Source organism: Acomys russatus, chromosome 3 (genome assembly GCF_903995435.1).
Source record: "Acomys russatus chromosome 3, mAcoRus1.1, whole genome shotgun sequence".
Classification (NCBI taxonomy): Eukaryota; Metazoa; Chordata; class Mammalia; order Rodentia; family Muridae; genus Acomys; species Acomys russatus.
In genome coordinates this window covers 69,552,588-69,572,958 of record NC_067139.1, presented here as the reverse complement: position 1 = coordinate 69,572,958, position 20,371 = coordinate 69,552,588, and the positions used below count along the sequence as shown (strand labels likewise).

At 51.6% G+C, this 20,371-nt stretch overlaps 1 protein-coding gene across 4 annotated transcripts in view; it reads left to right on the top strand.

Moving 5' to 3' along the window:
- Nucleotides 1–20,371, top strand: part of Zmiz1 (zinc finger MIZ-type containing 1) — a 199,128-nt gene that overhangs the window by 110,138 nt on the left and 68,619 nt on the right. For all 4 annotated transcript variants that reach the window (XM_051142241.1, XM_051142219.1, XM_051142231.1 and 1 more), the window contains exons 5-6: nt 1,810–1,923; nt 7,167–7,272. In XM_051142241.1, the coding sequence (XP_050998198.1) occupies nt 1,810–1,923; nt 7,167–7,272 (220 nt within the window). The remainder of the gene's footprint in view (nt 1–1,809; nt 1,924–7,166; nt 7,273–20,371) is intronic.

The window sequence follows — 20,371 nt, the reverse complement described above, 5'->3', positions numbered from 1 at the left end:
TACTATTCACTTCATCTATGAGATGCATCCCATAATGAGCCAGCTGTGACTGGCGAGGAGGGAGATACAGGCTGGCAAGAGACAGAATGCTATGCTCAACTAGAGCCTGAGCAAGAGCAGGCTTGGGGGGATGAGCATCAGAGGCCATTCAGGAGCTCAGATCTCTAAAGGACATTGCTATGGCCACCTGAGAGTGGTGTGTGCGGAGGTTGCTGACACTGCTGATTGGTTGTGGCATCACATAAATAAATGAAACACCTGGTTGTCAGGTGGAGCGCAAGCCAGAAGAAGAAGTTGCTGGGCAGCATTGTTCCATCAGAGCCCCAGAGTTCCATAGAGCCTCCGTAGAGGCAGACTCAGAAGCAGAAGCAAGGCCAGGCAGCCACCCTCCCAAAGGCATGACTGTGTATGCATCGGTCCCTCCTGCCTTGGTGATCTTTACCTTTAGACAGCTAAACCTGGGAGGCTCACACAGCTGGGCTCCTGCAGGAGAGGCTGGGAACCTCTGAGAGCCTGAGACAGAGCCCAAGTTAGCCCCATGTGGAACCATCTCGCCTGCCAGGTACTCTATCCAGACCACATACCCCTAGCCCAGGCTTGTTTAATCCTTACAGGGTCCCTGTAGCACAGGCTTTATTTCTTCCCCCAGCTGTCTTTTTATCCATATAGAGGGATGCTCTCACTGAGTCTACTTCCTCCTCACTGTAAGCCTATCCCTGCATGAACCACACTGTGACAAACACAAGGAACCAAAATTCCCATGATCACATGGGGGTCTCTCAGCCTCATCTTACAGATGGATGGCTGGATCTGGGAGGGGTGGAGGGACCATTCTAGATTAATAAGAGGCACAGGCAGAGTGATCCCACAGCCCTGATCCCAGAGGAGCTCCCACAGCCTCATTCAGAGATGCCAGCTCCAAGGCCCATGCTGCCCTGGCTGTGAACGGACTCATGCCACCAGGGAGTTACAGGCCTATCTAGGCCAGTGAGGTCCTGCTGCCCTACCAATACCAAGGGGTCTGGAGATGCTAGCATCCTGTCTGGGTGCACCTGGTTTCTATTGGACCTTGGTAGTACCCTGTAGGACCACACCTGCCACTAGACCAAGTGTCAGCTGTAAATCACAGCTGTGACTCTAACTTGCCTTGTGGCCCTGGTCTTCCATCTCCTGGTCCCAGTGCCAAATGACAAGGACCCAGGAAACCAAGGATCAGTGTTAAGGAGGAAGTGAGAACTTTCAATTTCTCCAGGCTGGCAGCCTGCTGGCCTGAAGTAACTCTAAAGGCTCCAGGATTCTGACTTCCTCTATGTGAGGCAGGGGGAAGAGGCTCCCAAAGTGCCCAGAAAACCTAGGCCTAGAGAGCTGGAGGTGCTTGAAAGCTAAGAGCACAAAGCCACATACACCATATAGCATACATGATGTGCCGAGTCCTTCCCAGTTGCATGTGTTCCCCTGCCCTGACACTCAAAGGGAGGACCTGGGTGAGAGGTGATGCGTTGTTAGTAAGGCATCTCCAGGGTCTGCTAGTCTCAAGTACAGAGACTGTGTACCACCTTCCAACCACTCTAAGACTCCTTCCCAGCCCCCTGCATCCACTTGAATGTCTGGTGGCCCTGGTCTTTACTATCCCTGGCTCTCATCCTGCTGAAGTGGGCCAGGCTTTGCGTAGAGGGTGCTTAAGAAAGCTGGAGAGCCCAGCTTCCCTTTTGCCCCTTTCTGTGTGTGTGTTGTTTCTGGCCAGTCCTAGGGGTCCTCTGTTCCCTGGCTTCCTCTTGTAGCCTCAAGCCTTTTGCTCTTCCTTCACAGCACTTACAGAACCCCGCCAACTTCCACAATGCTGCTACAGAGCTCCTGGATTGGTGTGGAGACCCTCGAGCCTTCCAGCGGCCCTTTGAGCAGAGCCTCATGGGCTGCCTGACGGTGAGTCTTCTCCTCCCCCCACCTAGCATACTGGGAAGCATGGATGCAGAGCCAGAAGCCCTGTCCACATGCCTTTCTGTGAACCTCAAATGCCAGGCACAGCTGCCCATGCTGCAAGCTGGCCCTGCAGGTACACCCCACCCAGGTCTGATATGGAGACAGTCTTCATAGGGTGTGTGGCTTCCTCGCTCCATCAGAAGCAGAGCAGCTTGACTTTGGAAGGACTCTGCCTTCCTTTTCCACAGCCATTTGTTCCTTCATTTACTGAATATCTATTGAGCTCCCCTGTGGTCACCTGTCCTGTCCACTCAAGAGCATGTATTGAATCCCTGTTACATTCATCCATCTGGACAAATAAACCATGATTCATCCCTCATTTATCATGTGTGGTCCCCTCTGCCAAGTTCTGGATGCCCCAAGATAAATAAAACGTTATTAAGTTTGATTTCTTAGTAAGGGGTGGCAGTGTGGAGAGATGACTGTGAAAACGGGGTAGGTGACAAGAACGGAACATGGGTCTTTGCCAGCTGGGAGGTGGGGCTAGTCATGCAAAACCATGCATGCATATGCCACAGCATACCAGGCTGCTGGCCTCAGCCAGGGTATCCCTGGGCCACAAAGCAGCATGTGCAAAGGCCCTTGGTATCCAGAAAACTGGGCAGGATCTTGAACCTGAGGCCCAGAACATGAGGCTAAATAGAACAATCTGGGAGTCGCTGTAGCTTTTCAGTGTCCTGCATCCATGTGCCCTGAATTTGGAAGTGTGAAGCCTGCAAGGACAGTTCCTCGGAATGCCTGTAACGAGCTTGGAAAGGGAGTGTGGCTGACACTGTGGGGAGCCTGCATGTCCTGAGGGCAGAATGAAGGCTGGAGATAGATGCATAGTCAAGCAGAAATGGTGTCTCTTGAGGTGCTCCAGCTGGGAGGGAGGCAAAGAGCCCAGCCTTAGCTGTGGCTGAGGAGGAGAAGCCGGAGTGGCCACCCTGGCCTCTCTCATTCTGAGAAAGGCTAAGTTGCCTGTAGCACATGGCACCTCCCAGAATCCACCTGTCCCTCCAGTTGCCCAGAGGAGGATGCTCAGACTCCGAACTGACTGCTATGCCACCCAGTCTTAAAGGCGGCTTAGTCTCTAGCTGAGTGAGGCCTCTCTGAGGCAAGAGGGGATGCTCCAGTCTGCTCCTCTCTCAGAAGCTGCCCCATCTGTCTCACTGAAGCCACCTGCATGGCCCTGTCTTCCTCGTCCTTCAGCCCCCAAGCTCCCCTCTCCCCACAACTGCCTAATCCTCTTTGTGGGATCTGGGTCCAGCCTAAGCCCCATAGAGAGGGCCAGATGTTGCCCAGGCCCCAGTTCCTACCCTAGTTTCCTGTAACTGTAGTGGGAAGAGAGGGTGGGGGCCATGCACAGTATGTCATCAATCTAATATGCTACCCCAGCATACCACCCCAAGCTTGGTCTTGCCTAGATCATGGACCTGAGGGGAGACACTGGCCCTGGCCAGCCTGGATGGACTGCCTCGGCTTTGTATTCATCTGTTCATTCAGCGGACACTTACCAAGTACCTTCAGTGGACTACCACAGTAGCCCTGAAACACAGTAGGAATTCAGAAGCTCTTGTTCCCAGGAAAGAACCCACAGGCTAGGAGGACAGAGCCTCCATGTCAGCTGGAAGGGACAGTTTCAGGTGGCAAAGAAGCAGGAGACTGAGAGCTGTGCTCAAGTTAGGAGGAGCTGGTGGGGGAGGGGGGTCTGTCATGTGTGTAAGCAGCAAAGCAGGGCTTCCTGTGGGGGGCGTGTCTCCTGGGAATGAGCAGCAACACAGGTCTTCCTGGAGGAGGGGCTCCCTGAGGAGGACCCCTTGAGAGCTGCCTGGGTCGAGAAGATATGTTTATCCAGGCAGAGAACACTGTGGACAGACACCCTATGTCAGTTCTCTGGGCTCCCTCACTACCTGCCCAGGATGTGCTTGCTCCTTCCCTGCCTCCCCCCTCCCCAGTTGCATGCCTCCCAACCAAAGAAAGCCCTTGAAAGCCCCTCTGACACTCCCACAAACATGGCCTCCCACTGCACAGACCCCGGTGAGTTCAGGAGAGCCTGCTGTAGCAGGGATTGGAGAGAGGAAGGTCACAGAAGCTGACCTTGGCAATCCAATCTGTTTTCTGAGGCTCTTTCTTCATGGTGTCTAAAGAAGAACCTTCCAGATAGGCAGAGAAGGAAGTCACCGCCTTCATCCCAGTGCTGCCACAGGAAGAGAGAAATGCTACACACACTAGGCTGCAGGCTTGGGTCCCTCCCTAGCCAGGGGCAGCTAAGCCTGAAGGTTGACACAGTTCCCTCAGTGACCTCTGGGAGCTGGTTCCAAATTCCTCCAGATCGGCTTACTTTGAGGATATAAATTAAAAACCACTCTGCTGCAGACAACAAATGGGCATGGAGGGGGTTTTTTGTTGTTTTGGTTTTGATTTTTCAGGTTTTTTTGTTTTGTCTTGTTTTCATTTGGTCTTTGGTTTTTTTGTTTGTTTGTTTTTTGTTTTTGTTTTTTGTTTTTGCTTTGCCACCAACCTCTAAGCTGCCCAGGCTCAATTCAAATGTGAGGCTGTGTGCCACAGGGCACCTGAACCAAGCCCTGGAGGCCTGTCTGGATTCATTCCAATCCACCAGCCATGGGAGCATTTGTACCCATTTCACAGGTGAAGGAACTGAGGTCCAGGAAGTAGGTAATCGAGTAAAGTGAGGTGACTGGCAAGGCGCACGTGCAGAGCCCAGATTCATACCTAACTTCAGAAAAGCAGCTGCAACAGCAAGACCATATACTCCCGTAGACAAGTCCCCTCCCGATCTTGTCTCTGCTACACTGTTTTCAGCCTGTGACGTGTTAAAAGTAAACACCCTGCCAGGTGCCCCTCTCAAGGTCTCGGTGCCTGGCAGGTAGGCCCAGCCGACCGGCCTTAGACTAGCTGGTTTCTAGCATGCATCCACTCTAGGGCAACCACAGGGCTCTCACTGGAGTACAGCAGGCCTCTCTGAGATACAAGATACCCAGAAAGCTACACCTTGCCAAGCAATGGCCAAATGCGCCATACCTTATGAGACCCTCCTGGGAGCTCAGACTCAGCCAGGGTCTGGGCAGCACACGAGGCTTTTTAGTGTCACTGGTTCCAGCTTGCTTGCTCTGTCACACCTTTATTGTACAATCTTGAGCAAAACCTTTCTTTCAGCAACAAAATACAGCTTGAGCCCAAAGACCCTTTAGTATGCCAGATTTGGCCAGAGCAGACCCACTGGCTCATTGGCTTAAAGTCCTTACGGCCTGCTCATAATCCCAGGCCTCTCTTGCTCAACTCAGCTAGAATTAGTTTTCTAAACCAGAGCAACAAGACTGGCCAGTATCCGGCCAGGCAGGGAAACCTTTGCCTTGCTTTCCTGACCCAAGGCCCAAGGGCCTCCCTTGGAGGTGGAGACAGCTTTAACCCTTCATTGACTAAACTACCTGGACCACACGCACATGCTGCACCCTCGTCCCCTGGGAGCCAAGTTCTCAGGATACTGTTAATGGCATCAACAGTCCCACATCGTAGACCTCAGCATTGTACCAGTCCAAACACCGTGACTTCATGGTTGCACCCCCTGATTGTGCCAGAAGGAGAAGGCACTACAGGCAACATCTACACTGCAGCTCAGAAAGTCCAGAACATTCCCCCACTTCCTTGAATACCTGATTACAAACTTGAAAACCTCTACAAGCAAGATTGCATTAGGGATCCAGGCTGAGCCAGACAGTGAGGAGGCCCCACTCTAGGTGGCTAGAAACTCAGGTACAAGCACAAAACCAGGGAGCCCGGCAAGGAGGCCGGGGAACATGGAAGGATTCTGTTTGTATCCTGGCTGGCATTGGCCCTGCAGGGGGTTTCCAGGAGAAGGAACAGAGGATCCAGAGGTCTGCTGTGGCAGGTCTTAGGAAAAGGCACTCTGCTGGCTCCTCCCTGATTCTGTTACACTCCATCTGACCTTCTGTGTCCCTTCCCTTTAAATGAGGAGATGGAGGCAGGCATGGTGGTACCTATGCAGTCTCAGCACTAAAGAGGATCAAAAGCTGAAAGCCAAACTGAGCTGTGGCAGGATACCCTTCCAAAGAAAGAAAGATCAGGGTGGGGGGAGAAAGGAAAAGGAGAGATACCCTCACGGGCATCAAACGGGTCCTCCCTTTCAGTCATAGAGCCCTTGTGGCAAGCCCCCAAAGTGGACAGAAAAAAAGTAGGATGCTATTGTGATGGCCAAACCCACTGTAACCTCGACAGCATCCAGGCAGGTGGCCCGCAGAGACCTGAGGACTGAGGCTCCCTTCCTCAGCAGCTGGAGCTATTGCGTGAGGGAAAACTCCTTCCCACTCAGCCATGGCCTCCCCAGCTGCTCTCCTGCAGGACTACATTTTCTAAGCTCCTTCCTTTTTGCCACTGTTAATGAGGTGGGAGTGCAAATCTGCAAGCAGTGGGTCACCCAGGGACAAAGTCAGATGCAGGAACCTCCAGAGCCTCTCTCTCTCTCTTCAGTTCCTGGAGCACCCCAGCTCCACACAGTACCCTACAAGGCTCCCATCTCTCAAGATGGATGAGACTCTAAGGGCCTGGTGCTGAGTCAGATCCCAGGCTGAGCTCCAGAATATAGGAGCCTGCGTTTCTAGGCTGAGATGTGATGATCTGCAGAATCAGGTATTCCCTGGTCCAGGAGCCCTTGGCATACACTAGAAAATTGCCTGTAAACCGTGGGAAGGAACAGCAAATCCCTAGTCCCTGCTTTTCACACTGTGGCTGTTGATGCGGGATAGTAGGGGATGCAGGGCATCTCCAGGAGACACCCCAAAATGTGCTGATGCCTGGGAGCAGCTGAGGTCTTGAGCACCTGCAGAGGTAGAGATAGAAGCTCTGACATGGTGGGGGAAGGCTGAAGGGAAAGAAACATCCTGGGCCCCGGGACTTGGGAGGTAAGTTGAGGAGCCATGCGATGATGTGGAGCGCCTAGCCGGGGCCAGTCTAGTGAAGATGATACTACATCTGCAGCTAATGGCTAGCTAGGTCATCATCCAAGCCACTGAAAGAGACGGACTAGAGTCCTGGCTGGCTTTCCGCCCCTGCCATAGCCAGGCTGCTTCACCTGTCTCATTATGCAGTGGGTATATGTCTTTACTCGTGTTCAGAGCTCTGAGGGAGTAGTAACTCACCTGAATTTCCTCTTTCCCTGCTGTCAGGTTGTCAGCCGCGTGGCTGCCCAACAAGGGTTTGACCTGGACCTGGGCTACAGACTTTTGGCTGTGTGTGCTGCCAATCGAGACAAGTTCACCCCCAAGTCTGCTGGTAAGTACCTGTCTGGGGATCCACAGGTGAACTGGAAGGTGGGAAGAGCCTCCATGGGCCTAGGGGTGATGCAAGCCTCTGAGGAGGAGTGGCTGAGGCCATCAGCTCTACAGCCTACAGGTGGGGCTCAGCCCTGTTTGTCTCCCAGCACAGCACACCACTCTCAGGAACCCTGCACGCCAATATAGGCACTGTGCTGAAGGCAAGTCAGGCATCTTCTCATTCCATCACTGCAGTGAGCACTTGGCATAAGCTCCGTGTTATTTATCTAATTGCACCAGTGAGGAGACTGAGGTTCAAAGAAGCAGAAGAGGCTTTCCTGGTCATGGAGCTACACATAGCCAGGTCTTTCCTGCAGAGCTAGCATGCACAGTGATCCTTACACACCACTCACTCACTCAACACCCACTTAAAGCAAAACAAAAAAAGAACCTGTCAATCTAGCGTTTCTAAAAATGTTTTCTGCCAAACCTTGTTTATTTAGACTTGGCCACAGCATGGGGCTCCTAAGCCCATGTTCTACAGAGGTTGGGGGAGGTGCTGGCCTGTATTCTGTCTCGGGGGGGCCGCATTACAGTTACTAGAATTTGGGGGTAACCTGGGCAAAAAAGATAGACTCCCCCCATCTCAATTTTTTAAAATTCCATTTTTGCATCTGCTGTCAGCCTCCTAAAGGTACATCGGATTTTAAACAACTCAGACAGCTGAGTATCTGGTCTGCTCTTGCTGAGTGTATGATTTTCTTGGGAAAGCAGGAATGACAGTGAGACCTACCTTGCAGTGGTCATGGTAGGTTCTAGAAACAAATAAAGTGCCGAATATCATGTCAGGGTGATACTAGCGTTCTTTATTGATCCAGAGTAAGTGGACAAATGACTCCGATGTGTGTGGGAGGGTACAGGCGCATGCATGTGCAGCTGTGCACATGTGTTGAAGTTTCTGTGCGTTCAAGCTGTGCTGAGGGCTATTAAAGAAGAGTGTAGGAGAGGCTTGGAAGGTGCACACTATGCTGGGTCAAGGGAAGCTTCCCAGAGTTGAGAAAGAATTGAATATGTGACAACAGCTTCACGGGTGTAAGGAGCATTCTGCGCAAAGGTCCTTGGGTGGGAGGGGCAGGGCTTTGTGTCAAAATTAAAGTAAGGATGGTGCTTCTGAAACCTAGAGGCAAGAAGAGCACATGGCCAGAGGGAGGCTGGTGAAGTCGCGTAGGCCTTGTCTTAAAGGTTGTGTTCTCCGTCCTGAAGGTAATGGGAACATGCCTAAATCTCCAGTCTATGACAACCATCTCTGCTAGCACTAGGAATAAATTGCATGGGGGCAGGGGGCAGTGTGGACACAGGGGCCAGCAGCGGATCTCTAGGGAGAGCACTGGGGCATGGCATAGTGGTACAGTGTTTGCTTAGTATCTTATTGCTGTGATAAACTACAATGCTCAAAAGCAACTTGGAGAGTAAAGGGGTCATTTCCACTTACCGATAACCCTATGCCATCAGGAAGAAATGCCGGCTGGAAGTTCAAGGCAAGAACTGAAGTAAAGGCCATGAAGTAATGCTGCTTATTGGCTTGCTTCTCACGGCTTGCTCAGTATTTATGCAATCCAGGACCATGCGGCGCATGGGGATGGCACCACCCACAGTGAACTGGGCCTTCCCACATGAATCATTAACCAACAAAATGTCCCACAGACTTGTCCGCAGGCTAATCTGATGGAGTCATATTCTCAAGTGAAGTTCTTTCTTCTCAGATAACCCTAGCTGTGTCAGGTTCACAGAAAACTAACCAGGACACCTAGCATGTATGAGAGAGATCCTGGGTTCCATCTCCCTTGTATGGTAGGTAGGTAGATAGATAGATAGATAGATAGATAGATAGATAGATAGATAATAGATGATACATAGATAGATGGAAGGAAGATAGATGATAGATAGATAAAGATAGATAGATGATAGATGAAACATAGATAGATAGATAGATAGATAGATAGATACACTGATAGATACATAGATAGATGGATGGAAGACAGATAGATAGATAACAGACAAATGTCAAGAAAGATGATATAGGCAGAGAGGAAAAATGCCAATGGCAAGATAGGCTGTTCTGGAAGCCAGAGCTACTCCTCAGTGCAGGGGGAGGGAGGATTCAGGCCCTATGAGACCTGTCCCCTGGGGCTCCTGAACACCTCTCCTGATGACTCATACAATAGTCTATGGAGTACTATAAACCTCAGCTTTGTAAGACACAGATTATCTACATTTATGGATGAGGACGCTGAAGTTCAGAGAGGTCTTGTGGCTCGTCTGAGGTCACACAGTTCCCAAATGATCCAGCGGGGACTAGAACTCCAGCCTCCTCTGAGGGCTTTGCCTGCTCCATCACAGCTGACCCTAGATGTGACTGGATCTAGGGGGACCCATGAGGGGTCTCTGTTCTCCCCATCTAGGACCCAAGCACTCCTTCACTTGGCACAGGCCTCTGCAGCACGATTCTGAAATGGGGATTTGTTCTTTCCTCTGCCTGCATACCAGCAGTGCAAGGTCACAGTTCGCAGTACCCCTTCCTGGGCTGGGCCTGGTGTCCCTGTACTCCTTTGTCTGTGTATTCCTTTGGGAGCTGGTAGTGCAGCATGCCTGTGGCTTGGCAACCATAGACTGTTCCCTTGTCAGGAGTCAAACCTGTCAGAACGGACAGCCGTGACTCACCACCTTCCTAGGGGGTGCCTTTAAGAAGCTAGGGCATCCCCTGCTTGGGAGGAGAGGCCAGCCTTGGAGGTCCCAACAACTGGTTTCTTTCAGAGGGTGAAGGGCTTGCCGGGGCACAGGCTCGATGTCTCAGCCACCTTGCCTGCCTCAGAGCTGGTGTCCGAGGCCTGCCCCCCTGCTGCGTAGCTGCCTGTGGGAACTCAGAGGGCTCCCTCAGTGTGGGCTGAGAAAGAAGGCCAGATGGCACCTGACATAGTGAGCACCAGTAGATGCCACTTTCCAGCCATTCTTCTCCATGCATCTGTCCCCAACATATCTCCTGACCTCTCCTTTGGCCAAAAGGCACCTCGCTTCCTTTAGCTCTGTGGATAAGTGGGTCCATTGCCAGATGTAACCTTCAGGTGCATGTGGCCCTCCTAACCTCCCAAGATGCCTTGGCCCTGGCACTCTGTACTCACAGCCTGTGGCACCCCAGATGATCTCCCTGCTGTCTTCCTCCATTTGCCTAGGCACCACTCTATCTAGCTTACCTATGAAGGGTCACTGTCCTTCCTCCCCAGGGGCCTCTGCTGGCTGTCCCTTCCTTATTATTCTTGACCTTATCTATCCTCCTTGACTTTCTATGCCTTTTTGAGTTTCTCTGCATCTCAGACTTTATCCCCACAGTAGGTACATGTGGCTGTACATGTGTGTGGCTGGGCATGCATGCATGACTTTATGTCAAGTATGTGTGGTGTGTGGCTATGAATCAGGCACATGTGCATTGTGTGTGTGTGTGTGTTTCTATTAGTGTGTTCAAGGTATCTTCCTGCCTGATATTTCTGGCTGTGTGTGTGTGTGTGTGTGTGTGTGTGTGTGTCTGTCATGCATGTGTACATTGTATGTATGTTGGTCGTTGTGTTTGCATGGCCATCTGCCTGTATGCTAATGCCTGGTATGTCTGTGTGGCTGTGTGGAATGTGTACACATTTTTGTGTCTGATGAGACTTTCCGTGTATAGTGGAGGGGTTTCATGCATGTAGACCTGTGGGTATGCACAGCTGTGTGTGGGCTCTGGGGGTGGTGCATGATTGTAACTGTGAATAGCTGAGCAGTGTGTGTGTCTGCGGCTGGATGCATCTAGAGGCACCTCTCCCACCCCTCTGCCGTCTGCCTCTCCTGTCAGGAGGCCAGGACTGGGGCCCAAGAAGGCCACGCAATAAGATCATGCCGTGAGGAGAGATGCTTTGTCAAGAATGCTGGCAGAAAGTTAGGCTGCATGTGTGGTTGTGACAGTGAGCAGGGTGGTGACTGTGAGCAGGCTCAAGCCTGGGGGCAGCACTGTATGGCAAAAGCGTGAGAGAGACAGAGACGAAAGAGCAGAGCCCAGACACTACAGCAGGCAGCTGCCTCCACGTGGGGCCCTCTGATGCCCAGCCCCCAGCTCTTTGTTCTGCTGCAGCCTTTAGCCTCTGCGCACACGGGAGCAGGAGCACGCGTGCGCACATGCACTTGGCATCTTCATCTTGAGGCTCCTGAGGGGCTAGCTGCACCCTCCCACCCACCCCCTACCCTTCCTCAGCATAGAAGGTCACCTGCCCAGCTCCCCCGCCCCCCACACCTGACACCTCCCAGACTACAGCAGTGCCCGCCAGCCTAGAGTCACTTGGCAGGCTGTACTGAAATGCCAGCCTCTTAGGCACTCAGTGGTTCAGCCTTCTGTTCAGCCTACATGGGTGCAAGTACCAGACAGTCGCCATGTCCGAGGTCTCTAAGAGTCGTCTGCATGCCTCTGCTGGTATCTGTGCTTAAGTATGTCTATGTAACCTCAGTTGACTCTCTCAGGTGCCAAAGCACACAACAAAATAACAGAATAGAGAATGTCAGAGCCCATAAGGAAAGCAGCCCAGGGACCAAAGGAAAGATGCACTCAAGCCACAGTGGGCCTGGAACATGGGCAGGAATGCAGGCTGCTTTTCTTCTTCTTCTTCTTCTTCTTCTTCTTCTTCTTCTTCTTCTTCTTCTTCTTCTTCTTCTTCTTCTTCTTCTTCTTTTCCTTCTTCTTCTTCTTCTTCTTCTTTCTTCTTCTTCTTTCTTCTTCTTCTTCTTCTTCTTCTTCTTCTTCTTCTTCTCTTCTTCTTCTTCTTCTCTTTCTTTCTTCTTCTTCTCTTCTTCTTCTTCTTCTTCTTCTTCTTCTTCTTCTTCTTCTTCTTCTTCTTCTTCTTGCCCTCTTCTTTCTCCCTGACATAGCCAAGGCTGTGGGTTCTTAAGGCTGTTACTGGCAGAATGGAAGTGTGGGCACCCAGCTAGTGTGGGAGGCATCAAGGATACCCAGGGCCACCCTGACAGGCAGAGGATGTTTGCTAACCAGAGCACAGCCAGGCTGCCCAGGGCTGGATGTGAACACCGAACCGCTAGGTGGCTTTAGAAAATGCCTGTTAGTTAGTTGCCTGCCTTTGCTCTTTGTGGACTAGTACCGTCCCGCAAACCTTTCAATTCCTTTGGACAGGAACCTTGGGTCTGCATTCTCAAGATGGATAAGGTCTAGTGGGTTCTCCCCTTTGAGACAAGTAATGTGCCTTAACCTCCTACCTACTATCTGACCCCCAGCCTGGCACTGTGGGCATGCCTATGTCTGGTTCTAAGCACTCCTTCTCACCTACCGGCACAGCAGCCCAGGCCCCAAAACAGGAGTGGAAACAATGCAGCTTGCTGGCTTTAATTTAAGTCCCCCAGATATATTCCTGCTCCTCTTCCCTGGTGTGTGATGTGTTCATCACCTCCACAGGAGATGTCAGCTGGGCAGAGACAAGGCATTGAGACGTGCCTTTCCCCTCTCTGCCTGTGACATATGGAAGAAGCTCTTAAGAGACACTGGTCTCATCCTAGAGCCCTTAATTCAGAGATATTGGGAGGGCTGGAATGGGGCCTTCTACACTAGCTTGTGTGGCAGCCCTTTAGTTCATTTGTCGTGGGGTTGGGATGGGACACAGGCTCCCAAAGCCAGTCAGGTCATTTCAACTTTCTAGCACACAGGACTCATTACAATAGGGAAGGCAGGTCATAAACCAGGGCCCCGCTGTCTTGGAAAACAAGCCTTCTTGCAGCCACCTGACTAAATAATGGCTCTAAGACACCTCCATGGTGGCCAGCACTTCTGGTCTCTCTTAGTGTCATGGCTGCTGTCTTTACCTTTACGCTCCCACTACAGCCTTTCCCCACCCTCTGTCTCTGCCCACCCCAGCAGAGCACTCAGCTTCCTTCCCTTCAGCATGGAGGACAAATAGCCCCATTCAGGGACACCCGCCACAGCTGTCTCCATAAGACAAAGCTGTGTGCAGCTCCGCGTGAAAAACGGCTCGCGGCCGCCCAGTGAGCAAGCGGGATTGGTGGGTGCAAATTGCAGGGGATTTGTTACCGGCTGCCAGCTCCCCCAGAGATAGCAGGAAGGCAAGGCCTTGTCCTTGAAACACCAGCCGCCTGCCCGGCTGGGGCACCTTCTCAAGGCCACGGACAGACTTCCTCCTGGACACCACGTGGACTCTCTGCAGAGCTGGGATGTGGGGGAGGACGTGGTTTCCTTCCTCCTGCAGGACCTTCTGTCCCTCTCAGGCCAGGTCCCATGGAATTGGCTCTGGATTTTATTGCCAGCTTGTGAGAACTGACTAATATGTGTAGTGGCCAAAACCTATGTGCCCAGTGCCATGCGAGAGGTCACTGGGACTTTCATTAGCACACCCATTTACAGAGGAGGAAACTGAGGCTCTGAGAGGGCCAGACAGACTATAGTAATCTGCTTGCCAAAGAGTCACCTTTGGGCCCCAGGAAACTATCCCTCCTTCGGAATGATCATGAGTTACCCAAGAAGACAGGTTGTCCTGGGGCAATGGCCCTGGTTCCTCCCCAACCCCCAACTCCCAGTTCCCTGGGGGAATGCGGCCTGGGATCCAATGACCTTGCTCTGCTCTTCCAGAAAGAGGGACAGTGGGAGGAAACTAGTGGACCCAGCATTCCCAGGCTAAGGAACTAGGGGGGTGGGGGGAGGATGCTCCCTCGGGTATTAAAACCTCACGTTGCAGAAGGGGCAGAGCCATGTCAGAAATGGGGCAGATGTGGGAAAAGCATTGCACTCAGGGAAAAAGCTGAGTTTCCCCACAGCCACAGTGGCCACTAAAAGCAAGGGCTGTGTGGAAGTGCCTGGGACGTCATCAGGTTAACCTTTTAAGAACATCCGACTTTACCAAGGAAGAGCGCATCAATTGGCTGTCCAACACTAAAGGTCAGCCCTGAAAACATGTGTACAAGTAGCATTATATGGACCCAGCAGATTGGATTTATTTATTTAGGAATACACAGAATACATGTACTCTCTCTCTCTCTCATGTATATATAAACACACACACACACACACACACACACACACACACACACACACACGGGGGGGGGGCGGAGAGGGGGACCTGTCAGGTACAGAAATTGCCTATGAGTACACTAGGCCCAGAAAATAGGTACTGCCCCAAAATATTGATGTACAAAATAGGCAGCTGAGTGTGTGGCCCTTCCCTTGTGTTGAGCTCATTGGAGTTGTTAGGGGTGGTGAGAACAGAACCAAACCCTGGGCGCTTCGGCTATTTCCCTACACAAGACAGCATGCATTGCTGGCTGCCTCAAGAGCCTGAGGGGACAGGCCTCTTCTTGTCAGGAGGCCATTCTTCCTGCCTCTCATGGAGTTAGCTCAGTCCTCCCCACCCTGCAACAGAGACTTGTGCAAGACCAGGGCCGCCTGAGGCTCAGCCAGGTGTCTACTCTGCAGGCTCATCTTAACCGAGAGGCCAAAGGGAGTAGGGAGGAGATGAGGGCATCCACCCACGGTAGGAGGTGTCTGCGGCTGTGACCCTGCCAGGTGATGTCAAGCTTTCTCAGCTAGAAGCACGCTGGGATCTGTTAGCAGAGGGGAAGGGATCAAGGATATTTGGGGCAGAGGAGGCCAGGCTGCTGAAGGTTTCCTGCTGGGTAGCGTGTGTCTGACATGGGTCCCCCCCCCCCAAAAGCAGATCCTGCAGTGATGATCCCACTGTATGTTGCTTCTTTGGAGGGGGTGGGGGGGATGAGGGGATGTTGTAGAAAGCATGATGGAAGAAATAGCATGGATGAGAGAGAGAGAGAGGCCTCAGTGAAATATGGCTCTTAGGCATGCTGTCTGCTGTGGACTCCTGAGGCTCAGTCTGCCTGCAACTCTGATAGGCAGAACTCAGTCCTCGCCCTTACCAGTTAGGAGGCGCGGGGGAAGGACTTACCCACCATCCCTTGGCTCTCATTAGTGGATGGCTGTCTGAGATGAGAGATGAGGTGGATAGACCTTCCAACACGGAGGTAGCTCTGTCTGGGGGTAAAGGCACTTGCTAGATCACTGTGTGCAGTGTGGCAGGGAGCAAATATAGCCCCATAAGACTCCTTTTACCCCTCTCATGACCTGGATGGATTCCAGTCTAGTCAAATTTGATTGCATTACTGAGGGTTTTGCTTTATATGTCACTAGCTACAATGGAGTAGCCACCCTTTCGACATTCAAAAATTGTCAAAAAACAGTGAAAGCCACTTTCTTCTCATGGGGATTTGGGACCATTTATTTTAATCATGTCCTGTGGTTGATGGCAGTTTACTGGACATATATTTCATCCGGCTTTGAGTTCTCCTACCATCTGAGCCATCCACACCATTTCATGGCCGCAAGAGAAAGAAAGAGCCAGGAGATGTTGAGTGCTTTTCAGCCTGAAAAATACCAAACAGGAAAGGAGTGCTGGGGCTCCCACTATAAGCACAAGGTGCAGATGCATATCGGGGAGGGGGGAAGATGGGGGGCCAAGCTCTTGAGGTCTGAAATAAATAAATGCTTCTGTTCTGTGGGTGACAGATAACAGGAGTGCCACACACACCACAGCTCTTCACCAGTCTTCAGGCCCCAAGGTAGGCTTTAAGGAAGAAACTGAAGTTCTCTGCAGGTAACAGGGACAGAAGTGGGGACAGAGCTCTGGCCAGGCCACCTTTGCATCTCTGTAGGGTGCAAGGAACTCCGAGTAGCTAGAAGGGTGCTCTGGTGATGCAGAACCCAAAGCACTGTCACCCTACAGGTGACTCCTTTCTATATCCGCCTTCAGCTTCCCAACCCAAAGGTACCCTCTGATGTCCCCTGGTACTGCAAGGAGGTGTGGCTTAATAAAGCCAACCACAGCCATTAATGCTAACCAGGAATGTAAGAGGATCAAGTAAGCCAAGGCTTTGACCTAAGGTAGGTTTAGCATTCACAGAGGAGAGGGACTCTTGGGGCTTCCAGGACAGGAGGGTGAAATGGATCCGGGGCTTGGCAGGAAGTGGGCAAGTTGGGATGGGAACTTTCCTAGCAAGCGTTGCAAGTCGGCAGCCTTGTAAATACCTTCTGCAAGAGGCAGACAAGAATCAGCAGTTATTATCTGTCATGCCTGTTTAGATGTACAGCCAGGGCAGGTCAGGAAAGGGCATCTGGATTAGGACAGAATCTAGTTTATATCCCCTTTCAGCCATAACACAGCAAACCTTAGATCAGTGGGCAGCCGTCACTCATTCTTGCCGTGATGCCAGCTACTCTCATTCATTGCCCGGCGTAGGTGAGCAGGCTGAAGTTTAGAGAGGTTAATGTGAGCCAGATCTCAGTCAAGCAAGACTGTCTGCTGGATATGGTGGGGAACACCTGGGACCCCAGCACTTGGTTGTAGAAGCAGGAGGCTCAGGAGTTCAAGACCAGTCTCAGCAACATAAAGACTTGATTGAGGCCACTCTGGGTGGCATGAGACCCTTTCTCAAAAAAAAGTGGGGCTGGACACATGGCCCTGGGGTAGCACTGGCAAGGAGAGCTTGAGAATCTGGGTTCTAATCCCCAGCACCCACATACAGATGAGTGCGGCAACATCTGTCTATAATCTCAGTGTCCCTGTAGCATGATGGGAGGCCAAGGTGGGAGACAGAAGCTTGTAGGATTCCAGCAACTCAAACAAGGTGAAAGGCAAAGACTGAGACTCGAGGTTGTTCTCTGACTCCATGTGTGTGCTATAGCATGCACATTCATTAACATATGAACATGTACACACATATAGCCACCCTTATCATACAAACATATGCATGCACACACACTTTCTTTCTCTCCCTTTGTCTCTCTGTCTCCTCCCCCACCCCCCCCCCCCCTCTCTCTCACAGTGGTGATAAGGCAAAATGCTGAGCTGGTAAAAGTGGCTGTCACTAGGTCTGATGATCTGAGTCCATTACTGGAACCCACATGGTAGATGGAGGAAATCAAATGGTGCAGGTTGTCCTCTGACCTCCACATGCATGCCATGGAATGTATGCACACACCCTCACATATTCACAGAAAAATGGAAAAAGAAAAGAATATGGGCCAGCTGGAGGATACAAAGTTCAGGGCCAGCCTGGGCTACACAAAATAAATGAATAAGAAATAATAAGAAATGTTAATGACTCCAGCTATCCAGATGGCCTTAATTTCTTGCATATGGCAGAGATTTGTCTCTGCTATCGGTTAAACACCTTCCCATCTTTGGGGTCATTTGGTACTCATGGTGAAGGATAGAGAGTCTGGGATGGCACTAATTGGCATCAAGAACTCGTTCTAGCAACCACTGAATTAGTTCATACAGAAGAGTAGCAGTAAAGCATGCAGTCTCTGAATGCCACCCAACTCCCTACTTACCAGCTGTGTAATCTTTGTGTGGATTTGAGAAGGGACTGTTAACAGTGCCAACATCACAGGTTTGGACTGATTGGCCTGTGCAGAGTTGCTTAGAACAGAGCATGGTGTCTGGTGATGGCTACGTGTTGTCATCCTTTTTTTTTTTTTTTTTTTTTTAACCAGCACACTGGCATCCAGTCTCCTGTGGTGCCTAGGGGAGCACTAAAGCTGGGGCCTGACACGTAAAGGGCCTATTTGCATCAGCGGCAAACAAGGTAAATGCTAGCCGCATCTATCTAGGGAAGGCACAGGAGTGGGCACTCCCCGTGACTCCAAGTACAGAAAGCTCTGGGCTGTGGTTTCCGTGGAGTTCAGTATGTATCTCCTCCCTTGGTGAAGAGGAGGCCGGGCCTAGCGTGGGAGGCAGGACAGGGCCAGCAGTGCCCAGTCTGTGCCCGAGGCAAGAGCTCTGTCTCAACAGGTGTTCCCAGCAACGTTCTCAGAACTCAAGATTGGAAGGAGGGAGGCAGTAACATTTATTGAGCTCCTGTCTGGTGCCATGCTGGGTGTTTTGCTTGTTTTTGTCTTGTGTTTTCGTTTGTTTGTTTGTTTCTTTAGTCAACCTTGGGGCTGGACATCACCATCCCATCCAACCTATTACAGGGCCTTGGAAAGTGGGCATGCTGATAACAAGGCAAGAAAGAAGAAGCCAGTACCAATGAGCATGTAGCTTTGGCCTGCTGACTCCAGGCACAGCGCTCCCTCTCCTGTTCCTTGGCCCTCCCTCTTTCCCCTCCCTACCTAGGATCAGTCACTGTGTCAAGGAGGAAGCACATCTGCCTTTTCCCCAGCTGATGCAGAGTGATGTCAGAAACTAGGTCCTGGAGACTGGATGTTGGCCTGGGGGCCTCAGCCCTTCTTTTGCCTCTTTCCAGTGATCTTCCTCAGATCCCAGTAGCTTCTGTGACAGGGATGCTCATAGGATACTCAAGCTCAGAAGGAGAAAACAAAGTGAGGCCCACCTAGAGCAGGGGTCCAGCTCAGGCTGTAGGGTCAGCCTGATGCAGCAGCCTTGCCCCGCCATTTTCCTGACCCTGGCCTTATCCTGAAGCCCCAGACTTTCCTAGTATGTGACAAAGTATGCCACGGGAGGTGGCATCTACCAAAAGCACTGGATACCAGACGGCTGCTCATTTATAAAGCCCTGCTTTGTGGTCCAGGCCAGAAAGCTACTGATCCTGCCTCGTGGAAATCACCTCCATTCTCTGAACTTGGAGTCCAGTACATCTAGAATCCAGGTCTCCAGCTAGAGAAGCGGCAATTCTGTTTCCGTGGCAACCCTGCTATCTCTCGAGGGACCATCTGGATCCTGTCACCCTGGCAAGGTGCTGCCCAGGCAACCAGGTGTTTGTGTTTTGCAGTGGAAGCTCTGCATAGTGATAATTTCCTCTCTGGGGACAGGGTGGTGGCCAGGCAGGTGGCTGGAAGGGAGCAGGACCACCTTGACTGTGTCAGTTGCCTTTGCTGTAACAGGATGAGAGCTCTGGCCAATGGCTTGTCATTAGCAGATGCCTCATAACCTTCCTAGGAACATGGAGGTTTGTTGAGGCTGGCCAGCTGGGGAACACTGCCCAGGGGCCGGACTCCTTGCAGGGAATTTCAGAGGACCCAGTCTCACCTGTTTGGAATGAAGAGACTCCATTGTCTCTGGCAGGAAACAGGAATTACTAGGAGCCTGCCTTTCAAACTGCCTCGTAATTATAGTCAGCAGAAACTCGCTGCTGAAAATAAGCTGAAATCACCCCTGCAACGTAAGCACCTGTGTGCCCCGAGATTGTCTGCACCTTCAAAGAGCTCACACACTGGGACTAGGCAGGGACATGCTTAGGAGGAACATGGCCACATGGCCCAGGTAGGGTAGAGTAGGGGGGTATGTAGAAGCTTCTGCGGGCCATCTAGCAAGAAGCTAACCCAGACTAGGATGGAGCCAAAAAGGATGAGACAGTGTGGGCGTGGAGAAACAGCCTTCTGCCATTCTACCATAGCAGCTTGTGATGGAATACTTGCCTCTTCTGGATGAGGAAACTTAGGCCCATAGGAGTACGGTCTAATGCTCAGGGTCACATGGGTAGAGACAGACTAGGCGGAGGCAAAACCAAGTGACTGCACCCTGATGGTGTGCTACTCTCATGTTGGGGTTGCCAGGGGAGGCTCCATTTCCGGGGGGGGCTGAGGCTTCTTTCTGAGAACCCCCCCACATCTCCCTGCCCCTCCCTCCCTTCTCTCCATGTCCCTTCCTCTTGTAGTTTCTATTTCTTTTTTTTTTTTTTTTTTTTTTTTCCACCTCTGTCCCTTCCCCAACCCTGCCCAGCCCACTCTGTTCGTCTTCTTTGTCTTCCCCTGTCCCCTAGGGATCTTGACGCTCTGCAGTCATGGCCCTGCTGGCTCAGCTATGCTCCACCTTGAAGTCACCATCACATCTTGTTCCTCTGTCTGAGGCACAACCCTAGGATGCCCACTGCTGCTTAGCTCTGCCTATTCCTGACTGCTTTCAGCCACAGAAGTAACACAGCCAACACATAGTCCTAGTCCCTAAAGTCTTTTTTTCCTCCCTGGGCCTGACCACCACCCCCCCCACCCTCTGCTCTCAGATGTACCCCAGATATTTGCAGTCACTCCTTCCATGAGGCCAGGATGC